General features: G+C 57.7%; 1 protein-coding gene across 1 annotated transcript; it reads right to left on the bottom strand.

Annotated features, from left to right (window-relative positions):
* Positions 1-7,190: 7,190 nt before the first annotated feature.
* On the bottom strand, positions 7,191-10,184 carry POU3F1 (POU class 3 homeobox 1). The gene has a single exon (XM_058717994.1). It carries the CDS (start codon positions 10,094-10,096, stop codon positions 8,738-8,740), a length of 1,359 nt encoding a protein of 452 aa, XP_058573977.1. The 5' UTR covers positions 10,097-10,184; the 3' UTR covers positions 7,191-8,737.
* Between the last annotated feature and the right edge of the window lie 1,547 nt (positions 10,185-11,731).

Here is an 11,731-nt window from a genome sequence, read left to right as displayed (position 1 = left end):
GGCGCGTGGAGGTTCCCAGTGCTCTGACACACAAGATGCATAGATGCAACAAATAGACTTCATTGTTTCCTCCCAAACAATGATCTCACGTGGGTCCTCACATGCCTACCCTACATGACTGAGAGGTAGTGAGGGGAAGAAGCTAATGCAAGAGAATTTTAAGGACGGGGGGCTGGTCTGATTTATCTCTGTGTTCCCAGTGCTCAACATAGGGCCTGATTGTTAAATTGGATCATGGGATGTGTGGATGGATGGTGGGTGGTTGAAGAGGTGGTTAAGGGTTGCATGGATGAATGGATGAGCTGGTGGATGGACGGACGGACGGATGGATGAATAAATGAGGGAATGCCTACTTCATATGTTAAACTCCAGGGATGACACAACTTGGGTCATACCAAAGATGGATAGTGGAGTGAGGCCTGGACCCAGGCACCTGGGACCCACCTTCGACGTTAGGATGCCCTGTAGCATAGTTTGTTGGTTAACCTCTGGGTAGGGTGGCAGTAGAATCAGGAGTTGGGGCCTGGAAGGAATCTACACTCAGACTTAGTCTCATAGTAAGTGGCTCCCCAGGATCTAGGAGCCTCAGTCCTGAGTTGAGTCTTCTGTGCTGGGATCAAAGGAGGGGGTGGGAGCCCATTAGTGGATGGGTACTGGCCAAGGCAGCAAGAAGCATGAAGGTTTAGGGAGGGGGAATGAATGGGGTCTTGAGGGCGCTGGGGCTGAGTGATTTTGCCTCCTCAGGGTCAGGCCCTGAGCAGTGAGCCCCAAGGGAAACCCCTATTCATTCTTCAAGACCCAGCTTAAATACTGCTACTGCCGTCTATGAGGTTTTCTCTGACCGTCTTGGTGCTATCTCCCCAGAGCCTACACAGAGCCTTAGAAGGGACTCAGTACACATTCTTGGGGACATGGGATTGTCACGAAGAGGCAGAAGTAGGGGATAGGTTGGGAAACTGCATCTGCCACTAACTTTCTGGGTTCTTTTGGGCAAGTCCCTCCACACCCTTGGGCCTCCATTTCCTCATCTGTGGAGTGGGATGGAGAGCTTGAACTTTTCTTTCCAGAGTGAGTGGTTTTGAGAGTGAAGAGCAGTAATTCGGGGTGGGGGGGGCAGGGGGATACATTGCTGGAATCAAGCTGGGCATGATTTTTCCACACTGATTCAGCCCAGGAATAATACAATAACCTATATTGTACATATGAAATTAATTTTATGGCTGACATTTAATGTGTACTTACAACATGCCAGGCATTCTTTTAAGTGTTTATATAACCTCTCAGCAATCCTACCAGGCAGGTGCTATCATGATTTTCTTTTGACAGACAAGGAAACTGAGGCATGGAGAGCATAAGCAGCTAGCCTGAGGTCCCAGGGGTAGCAGGTGGTGCAGCCAGAAGGAAAGCCTGTGAAGACACCAGGTCCCACCTTCCTTGCCTCATGTATGCGGTCGCTCAGTATGCAGCTCTCTGAATGGATGCACGAGGAGGGCTCCCTGACCTCTTCGGGGAGCTCGGGCAAGGCATTCAGCTTCCTTGAACCTCATGGCAAAGTGGTGGAGAGAGGAGGCAGATCCTAGCCAATGAGCTCCAACACCCTTGGTCCCCAAGCTTCTCTTTCTGGCCTAGTCTTGAGTTCTGGAACTTCCTCTACCTTGGGCCCATGCCCCAAGCACTGGACACTGCTATTCACTGCTGTGAATAGAACATGGATCCAGGTGTCAGATGGAATAGGTTTTATTCCAGCTTTTATCATGAACTAGTCTTGTTGCCATGGACAGGTCCCTAAAGCTCTCTGGGTACCAGTTTGTTCATCTGCAGAGCAGGAGTAATTAATGTGAGATAATGAAAGTAAGTACGAAGTAAGTGCTGGGTAAGTGTTATGTCAGAACGCCTTGGACAGAGTGGGGGCCACGGCCAAAGTTCATTACATTTTGGCTTTCTTTCCCGTTCACTTGTTTTTGTACAATGCCCTGCATGGGCCCCACAATAAAACAGCTTTCATTCATTCATCACCTACTTATGCCAGGCACTCTATGTACATCATCCCACTTAATTCTCAAAATAGCTCTATGCTGTAGGCATGGCCCTCATCAACATATCAGGAAACCAAGGCACAGAAAGGGTAAGTAGCTGCCCTAAAGTCACACAGCTGATAAGAGGTAGAGCCAGGATTTGTACCCAGATCTGTCTGGTCCTATAGACACGGTGCTTCACCATTCCGCTCCCTGCCTCCCGCAAGACACAGCTTCCCTAGGAACTTTGATGACGATGTCTGGAGGGAGCCTTACTGGAGAGCCGGGTCTGCCCACAAGTTGCTGGGGTCAACTTTAGCAGCTTCTGTTTGGAGGGAGCACTCCCTCCTCTCAGGGTGGCCAGTCCCAGGGAAAGGCCAAGCAAGGTGACAGTTTTCCACCCTAAGCAAGGAGAGCAGTAGCCACGCAGGGTCCAGGTCTGCCCCTGTTCAGAGCTGAATAATCTGGAGCCTTTGAAGAAGGATTTCTGAAAAGCCATCAGGAGTGAATCATTGACTTAGGGAGGCGATGAATCAACGGGGAGTTCATAAAACGGCAAATGAATCGGGTGTGAGAACGATGGAGCCACTGCTATTCCCCAGAACCCTCCGGGGACAGAGAGCTGAGAGAAAAGAAATAAAAATAACACGGGGCCTCGAGCCTGCTACGAACCGGAGTTAGCCCCTCCTTCTGTGGGGAAAGACGGACGGGCCAGAGGGATGAGACCCGCTGGTGGGTGAAGTGGGGCCAGAGGAACGCTCCCGGGGCACTGTTGGCTCCCTGGGTCCAGGCGGCGGGTGCCATTAGCAAATGCCTTTCCCCCTTCTTTTCAGGAGCCCTCGCAAGAAAGAACACTGATTTTGACGAACACCCAAAATAATGTGAGATCAGGCACCATGCATTATGCATGAGGTCTGATTTAACATGAACATTATTTCTTGTGTACGAGACCATATGCCTCCGTGCTGTCTCTGCAGCCTAATAATACCCGGACCCACCCTGGTCAGGCTCAGCTAACGACATGTCCACTGGGTGTGTGCGTGGGGGGCGTTGAAGCAGAGCCCTCCTGGTGCTCAGCTCAGTTGAAGGGAGCCCATTCAGATGCCCTGGAGGTGGGTGGGAGGTGGGTTGTGCCCCTGGAGAAACACCAGGGAGCTGGGGTGGATGTAACTGTGTGAAAGCTTCAGTGCGCGTGTGTCTGTGTGTAAGTGTGTGTGTGACATCAGGAGCCCATGACTAGGTGATGGTTCATCGCGTGGCGATGTGGGGGCATGTGCAGAGCTGAGGTTTTTAATGCACAAGAGGGACGGCGGCAGGAATGGATAGATCTAATTGCTGTGTGTGTTTGTATATATACACGCATATGTACGTGTGGGGGTGTGTGTTTAAAAAATAAGATCACACATACATACAAACACACAGCCTAACTTTAATTATCTGAAGGGAGCAGGAGAGATCTGGGAGGGGCCGGGAACAATGACGGGCAGGGATTGGAAAGCGGCTTGTGGGGTAAGTGCTTGCACGTTCTGAGAGAAAGGGCCCTGGTCCAACGCCGCAAAGCATGGTTGTGTGCGTTCAACCAAATGTTTACAAGTGCCAGGTTAGCTCCGGAGAGCACAGTGCCCAAGACAACAGGGCCGGCACTGGCCCGCGTTTATGGGTGTGGCCACGAGCGTGTGAGCATGTGTGTGAGGTAGCAAGTTGGCGAGGGCGTGCTTGGGGTTCCAGTCGGCCAAGGGGAGGAGGGCTGGGCATGGGTGCGAGTGGGAGAGAGACAGGAGATAGCCTGATGGCGAACTTCTGAGAACGGTGGAGAACCGGAGGGGAGGTAGGTGAAGGAAGGATTGTGGGCAAGCCTGTGTGCACGTGAAGCAGGGTTGCCTTCTCGGAGGCGACGGTTGCCTCCGCTCTACCCGGCAACCCACTTACCATAGCCAACTTGAAGCTGAGTTTTGGGGGGTGGGATGCTCAGCTGTGAGGTGGCCCTGGTGACTGTGGCCACGTCCCAGCTCAGGGACCAATAGAGGGCAGTCCTCCCACATGGAGCCCCGAACGGCTGGCCAAACACTAATTCCGATGCCTTCAAATAGGCAGGGACTAGATGGCCAGTTCCCCTGGTTTCAGTCACTCAGCTAGAGGCCCTGGGTGACTCCCGTTCGCTAAGCTTAGGGGGAACAGCTGGGCCAGATAATTAACCTACTCTCACTCCTCTCCCTACTCAGGCGGGTCTCCTTTCTGGAACTCAAGCCCTGCTCCAAAAGGCCCGGGCCCTGGAAAGCCACTGGGAACTTGACCCTCCCACATGCAGGCCCAGAGCCTCTCCGGAGGAGACTTCATTCCAAACAGCTCTAAGTGGGTGGCTACGGTTGGGGGTCAGCTAGTTCTGTGGACACCCAGCCCGGTCTTGGGGTTGAGGGATGATTGTACAGGACCTAAGCCATGTGACATACAAGTTAGTACAACTTCCTGGGGCAGGACGTGGGGGGAGAATATAGGCGTCCTTGAGGTTTAGGTTCTGGGTTTGCCTTGTCGACAATGATGGCCACCTTCCTTCTTGTTTTAGCCAACCCCCACCCTGTCAATGTTTTCCCAGCTCAAGGCATTAGTGGTATAGCATGGCCTTCCTTTCCCCCCTATTTCTGGGAGCGGCTATAGCACACACACACACACACACACACACACACACACACACACACACATTCATACACCAACACACAGGTTCACATGGGGAGAATGAAGCTCTCTTAAGGAACAGAATCTGTGTCCACATGATCATAGACAATAATTTTCTTCAGGTGAGAAGGGGAGAGAGCTGGGATCAGAAAATTCCAAATCTGCTTGGGAAGGCTTGGGCTTCCCTGAAGACTGATGCTAGGGCCGTCTGCCTCTCTTGAATGCAAGGAAGTCTGGGGCTCTCGGGAGTGAGCACGTAACTCCACGTACACACGGGATGGAGAAACCTTTCCTAAGCTGTATTGTATCCAAGGAGGAAGACTCCAGGCCAAAATCTGTCTCTCTCCCTGTGGTTTCTCCTCACACAGTCAAATGTGCTATGGTTCCTATGGCCATCCCAAGCTGGAGACTAGGGAAAGGACCTCTGGGGGCTTCTGTGACCAAGGGGTCGGTCACTGGGTAGCTGTCCCAGGCTGGTGCTCGTTAAGTAAAATCTTCACAAAGTGGAAGCTTTTCTCCCATCCTTGTTTCCACTTTTTTTTTTTTTTTCCATTTTTTTGTTCTACTCCTCAGCTGCTGCTCGTTCTTGGGAGGCCACATTGTTTTGCTGTTTTTGAGTTGACTTGCTTAAATAATAAATCCACCCTCTTGTACAGGATTAAGCCGACAATTAGGAAATCAATCAATCAATTGGTGTCAGCTGCAGGCAGAGGCCAGAGAAAGGCCTGGTCTTCCCTGTTGCCTTTCCAACCTCCAAACCTGCTGAGGCTCAGGGCGGTGCAGGCGGCAGGGAGCTCTGAGCTTCATTTGCTTCCATTTCAGGGCCCCGAGGCTGGGACAAATCCAGGAATGGAGGAATGAGGAGAGAGTGTGGGGGAGTATGGGGCTGATTCGAAGTTCTCCACTTAGTGGAGCAGGAAATGGAGGCCATGCTGTCACCTGGCTGTTACATTCCCGGCCTCGTCTTTAAGCGTTGAGAAGGCTCACTGGGCCCACCAGCACAGGCAATGGCTGGGACACGGGCGCGAATTACAGGGCTAATTGCCCACTAGGCTGCACTGAAGAAGGGGGGAAAAAGAAACCAGCAGTGAGAGGCCGAGCCTTGGAAAAATCTTGGCGGCCTGTGTACTTGCAGAGACAATTCCTCCTGAGATTGAGGGTCAGAGCCCAGAAAGTCACCAGGGACTCTCAGCATGGTACCATCATCCTAAAGCCTCAGCCTGGCCAGGTACCGCTGAACTGGCGGCCTGGGAACACCTCTCTGGGTGCCCAAGATGCGTCGGCTGGAGCCAAGGCCTCTCCCAGCCCCTGGGCTTGGGCAGCTTCCCTGGCAGGAGGGGGCCATGCATACACACTCACTAGGGACACAACTTATCCCCACCCCCCAACCCTGTCCAGTGCTTGTGCTGCTTCAGGTTTTGTGTCCATGAAGAGTAAGAGAAACCTCATTTAGTTCCTCCTGAGAAAACTGAATCCATGTTTTATGCGTATCTTTAAAAGTTGTTTTAAAGGAAAAAGAGAATCTTGACTGGGATACAGGTAACCTTGAGCCCTGGCCCTGGAATCCAGATCTTCCCCCACCATCATGACTTTGAGGAGGTGGTGGGGAGACATTTGCTGCTGAGAGCTTGAACGGGGAGATGTCTGAGACTGCATCTTTCCCCCCAGGTACATGGCTGTACCACTGTTGAGTCTTCCCACAGGCATAGGCATCACTCCCTGAGTGGGGGAAGGGGGGTTTCCTTAGGGACCCATCCCTGGAGAGATGGAAGGGCCTTCTGGTGGCACAATTGTTTTTGCTCTCATTCCTCCACCAGAGAAGCTGGGGCAGGTGGTTTGTTTGCAGAGAAGTAGGACTGGCTTTGCCTAAGCAAACAGGCAGGACTCCCTCCCCAGGCCCACTTAATTCCCGCAGGACCACTGTGGAAGCTGTTAGAACTCCCAGTGGATCCAGGTAGATTCAGGCACCATTTGTTCTGTGGGTGGAGAGCCAGCTGGGGTGGGCTGGTGGGGCCTGACCCTGCTTCCGACTGCCCCATGACCTGGGAGAGTAAAGCTGGCCTGGATGCCACACACGAACGCAAAGGGAGACCAAAGTCAGGGTCTGGGGTCTTGGGTGGGGAACACAAAGATGCCAGGCTGGTGGTCCACGTGAGACAGGCAATTCTTCCTTGGCTGAGAAGCAGTTGTGCCTGGGGAATGGCTGTCCCGAAATCAGTGTGGTGTCTGCAGTGTCGTAGGTCCTGGTCTGGTCTCAGGATAGTCTTGTTTACGGGAGGGGACACGAGGCAGCTTCATCTTCCCTAAAACTCACTCGCCTAAAGGCAGGGGCCCAACTGTTGCCCAAGTAACAGGCAGTCCTCATACTGGCCTGAGAGAAGGTCTGCGTGGTCACCTTGCTCCAAGATAGTGTGGCCGGAACTTTAGGAGAGGTTAGCTAGGGTATCCCAACGCTTTACCCGCAAACCAACCCAACCCTCGTAGTAAAAAGGACAGGACACAGCCCTGGGGTACATGTTTATGTGAGTAATAAAATATTTACTATAACATAAATATAAAGGGAACTTCCCAGTCTACATTATTTTTTTTTTTTTGCAATAAAGATACAAAGAATGCACCAAAACATTGTTCCAAAAAATAATAAAAATAAAATAACAAAATTTAAATCCAAACTGTAACAAACAGAACAAGAAATGGAGAAGGGGGGAAGCTCCAAACACATCCAGAAAATAAATAGAGATGGGTCAGAAATTTGGAAATCATATTAAAATATTTTTTTTTCGGATTATTCGGTGTACAAAATCCTTTAGGATGGGGATGGAGGGCAACCCGGAAAACCAAAAATAAAAACCAAGCACAAAATGTTTCTTCTCCCCGCCAGTGTGTACATATCTCACATATTTACATGGTTCCCACCTCACCCCAAACTTGGGGATTTCTCTCCTGGCCGCCCAGCATCCCGCATCCCAGGTGGGGCTGGAAAGGGAGCAGGCGGAAGCTGCAGGGAATCAGGCAGAAGGTTCTCAGGGAACGGCTTATTTCTACAGCTGGTCCAAAAATATCTCCAACTTTGTCAAGTTTCGTTTGTTTGTGGCCAGGAGGGCAGGGCCCCGCGGGGAGCGGGGGCCCTGCTGTGCAGCGGTCAGTCTGCAGCGGGGCAGAAGCCTCTTCCCATGGACTATGTTGTGGGAGCGCAGACCCCTCCCGCGTGGCCGGGAACCGAATCGCAGCTCGGATAAAACGAAACGAAAAAATGAACACTCGAATCTTTTTTGTTAGTTTTTTTTTTGTTTGTTTTTGTTTTGCTTTTTGGGGGTAGGGCAGGGGAAGGTAAGGGGAAAAAATAAATTAGGCTAGATTAAAGCTTTGGCTATTTCCTGCTTTTATACACAGACGCGGCTCTCGCGGCCTCCCCTCCGGGGCCCCGATAAATACAGTATACAGCGATTTAAATTAAGGGCGCGGGCGGAGTTAGAAGGACCCCAGGAGCCGAGAGGCTCCGTGAATAAATAAAAACCGTAAAAAACCAAGCCCGGAGGAAGGGTAAGGGGGGGGGGGGTGGGGCGCATCCTTATGAGAGAGAAGAGGCGTGGAGCGAATAAAGTGACAGTCCCCCACCCTCAACCCGCAGGCTCGGGAGTCCGCGCCGGGGAGAGGGACAGGGCACCCTCCTCTCTTCGTCCTCTCTCCCGGGGAATCCCTAACCCCGTACCGCGTTACCTGTCGCTGTGGGGAGGCCGCTGCCGGGATCCGGCCCCGAACAGCCCGGGGTGGCAGGGGCGGGGGTCGTCGAGGGGATGGGGGCGGGGAGCAGGCGGCGGGCAGGATGCCCGGTGAGTTGGCGCGTTTCGGATCTCCGGCTCCTCTCTCCCGGGGCTCGGGCGACGCAGCCTATCGGCCGTCTTCGCCGCTCGCCAGAGAGGGTCATCCGGGTGTTTGGTTTTGTTCGAAAGTTTCTGGGCTTTTTGTAAAATCCAAAGCAACCGAACAAAAAGAGTTCAGGCCGCGCGGCGCCTCGCCGCGCGCCGGCGGGGGCCCGGCCCGCGGGGTCACTGCACCGAGCCGGGCAGTGTGTGGTGGTGGTGGTGGTGCAGTGCGGCCGGCGGGGGCGGCGGGGGCGCCGAGGGCGGCGACGCACCGCCCCCGCCCGGCCCCAGCTCGCCCGGTGCGTAAACGTCGTCCATGGGCGGGTGGCCGGCCCCGGCCGCCGGGGTCATGCGCTTCTCCTTCTGCCGCCGGTTGCAGAACCAGACGCGCACCACCTCCTTCTCCAGCTGCAGGCTGTCAGCCAGGCCGGTGATCTCGTGCGCCGAGGGCTTGGGGCACTTGAGAAAGTGGCTCTCGAGTGCGCCTTTGACCCCCACCTCGATGGACGTGCGCTTCTTGCGCTTGCGGCCCTGCGCCGCGATCTTGTCCAGGTTGGTGGGGCTGCCGCTGGACGAGTCGGTCTCCTCCAGCCACTTGTTGAGCAGCGGCTTGAGCTTGCACATGTTCTTGAAGCTCAGCTGCAGGGCCTCGAAGCGGCAGATGGTGGTCTGCGAGAACACGTTACCGTACAGCGTGCCCAGCGCCAGCCCCACATCGGCCTGCGTGAAGCCCAGCTTGATGCGCCGCTGCTTGAACTGCTTGGCGAACTGCTCCAGGTCGTCCGAACTGGGCGCGTCCTCGTCCGAGTGCTCGCCCACCGACGAGCCACCGCCGCCCGCGCCTGGGTGCAGGTGCGCCGCCGCCGCGTGCAGGCCGCCCGCGTGTGCATGTCCGTGTGCGTGTCCGTGGGCGCCCAGGTGCGGCGGAGGCGACGGCTCCAGCTGCGCCTCGTGGCCGTCCTCGTGCAGCGCGTGGTGCAGGCCGGGCCCCGCGCCGCCGCCGCCCGCCGCCAGCATCCCGGCCAGGCCGCCGCCGCCGCCCCCCGGGTAGGCCGCCTGCGCGTACAGCCCGAGCGGCTGGGGCTGGTGGCCCCCGCCAGCTCCTGGGGACGGCGACATGGCCGGGCCCAAGTGGTGCGCCGTGCCGCCCTGTGCCCATGCCGCGCCCGCGTGGGCCGCCCCCTGATGCACCAGGCGCGCGTGGAAACCTCCTCCGCCGCCGCCGCCGTCGTCGGCTCGGCCGGTACTGCCGCCGCCCGCCTTGCCGTGTTCCAGGTGCGGGCCCCCGGCCCAGTCGCCGCCGCCGCCTCCTCCCGTGGGTAGCCACTGGGGGTGCGCTAGGCCCACAGGGTGGCCCGCGCCCGCGCCCAGCCACTCGTGGTGCATCAGCTTCTGCACTTCGCGGTACGCGGCCCCCGCGTGCAGCCGCTCGGCGGCCGCCGCCGCCGCAGCTGCCGCCGCGGCGTCCGGGTGCATAAGCGGTCCTGTGCCCCCGGCTCCGCCGCCGGGGCCCCGCGGCAGGTACTGCGCGGTGGTGGCCATGCCGCCCCGCGCCCAGCGCCGCGCCGCCGCCGCCGCTCCGCTCCGTCTGCGGGCCCCGCCGCCGCGCTCCGCCGGCTTAAAGCCCCGACCCGCTCGGCGCTCCGGAGCCCCACCCCACCCGCCGCCCATTGGCTGCCCGCGGAGCCGCCTCCCGCCCCCCGGCCACGGCCCCCGCCCCCCGCGTCCGCCTGCCGCCCGGCCCGGCCGCCCAGAGCTCGCCATTGGGCCTCGCTCCCGGGGTCCCGCGCGCCGGCCGTGCTGATTGGCCGCTGGGGCTTCATTCACGGCCCCCCTACCGTCCGCTTACATACTCACGCCCCGGGGGCGCGGCCGCCACGTGGGGAGTGGCGCGGGGGTGGCACTGGGACCGCACCCCCTCTCGTCCTGGCTGCGTGGGCCCCCGCTTACCCCCGGTGCAGGAGACTCGGAGCCCGGCAGGTCCCACACTCCACGCGAACTGAATTCCCGCCCGTCTCCTGCCCGGGCGGCCAAGAGGCGGCGGCGGGGATTGCGGGCTCCGGGAGGCGCTCAGGCTCCGAGAAGCAGCTCAGCCCCGCGCTCCTCCCTCCGCAGTGCCGCTGCCGGCGGGCCGGGATTCCCGCGGGTCTCGGCGGCTGCGAGCCGGAGGCGGCGCGGGTCCCGGCTCGGTTCCGGCGCGGCTGCTCACCTCGGCCGCCTTGCCTCCCGCGGCTTCAGCCGGCACAGAGCTCTCCTCTGCGCGCCTCCCCGGCCCGCCTCGTTTTCCCTCTTCTCCTTCTAGACCCAGCGTCGCAACTCCGCCGACCTACGCGGCCCCGAGAGCGCGTCGGGTGCGGGTAGAGTCGGACCGGCCCTGGCTTCCCGCCTCGTGCGGGTTCCCCCTTCTTCCGGACTCCGCGGACCAGGTGAGTACGGCGCGGGCGGCTCGGGGCCCGCATGGCCGGCGGCAGCGATGCTTCGGGAAGGCGGGAGCTCCCGTATCCAGGCCGCGTTCCGGGCTTCCAGAGTGAGAGGACCTTGAGGTAGAGACCGAAGCTCCGGCAAAAACGCCGCCGACGGGGGTGGTGGACGTACTGCGCCCACGGGTATCTGTCCCATGCGGCTGCCGCCTCCTCGCTTCGTCTCTCTGCGTGACCGGCTCATTGGTCGGGGTCATGACGGGGTCACTCGCGGACGCGAAACTTGCTCCAGGTGAGGAGTGGCATGGACTTGGGGAAGGGCGGCTGGCACTTCAGAAATGCCGCGTGCAGGCCGGGAGCTGTCCAGCCTCGCATGGAGCCCGGGCTGGAATTTAACGGACTTGCCTGGGCTGCCGAAAAGGGAATTGAGATCGAAGAAGTCTTGTTAGAGGGGTGAGGTGTACAGTGTGGGGATCTCCTCATCTCCCCAGCTCTTTGAGGGCTCCTTGAAAGATCCTGAGTGGACGTGGACCTCAGTGCAGCTACTCTGTGCCTCTAAGACCAACACTGGGCTGGAGGCCAAATGGAGTGAGCTGCAGTCTCCATCTCTTTTCTGCACTGAGGTTTGGGTCCCAGGGAGTCTCCCAGCTGACAGCTCACTGCCGCCCCCCACCCCCCGCCCCTTGCCTCCGGTGGATCCACAGATTCCAGGGCCCTGGGGTCCCAGATCACAGAACTGAGCTAGGGGCCCAGCTAG

The sequence above is a fragment of the Neofelis nebulosa genome, chromosome 2 (genome assembly GCF_028018385.1).
Source record: "Neofelis nebulosa isolate mNeoNeb1 chromosome 2, mNeoNeb1.pri, whole genome shotgun sequence".
Classification (NCBI taxonomy): domain Eukaryota; kingdom Metazoa; phylum Chordata; class Mammalia; order Carnivora; family Felidae; genus Neofelis; species Neofelis nebulosa.
Note: the sequence above shows the minus strand (reverse complement) of the source record. Positions and strands in the feature narration are given on the sequence as shown.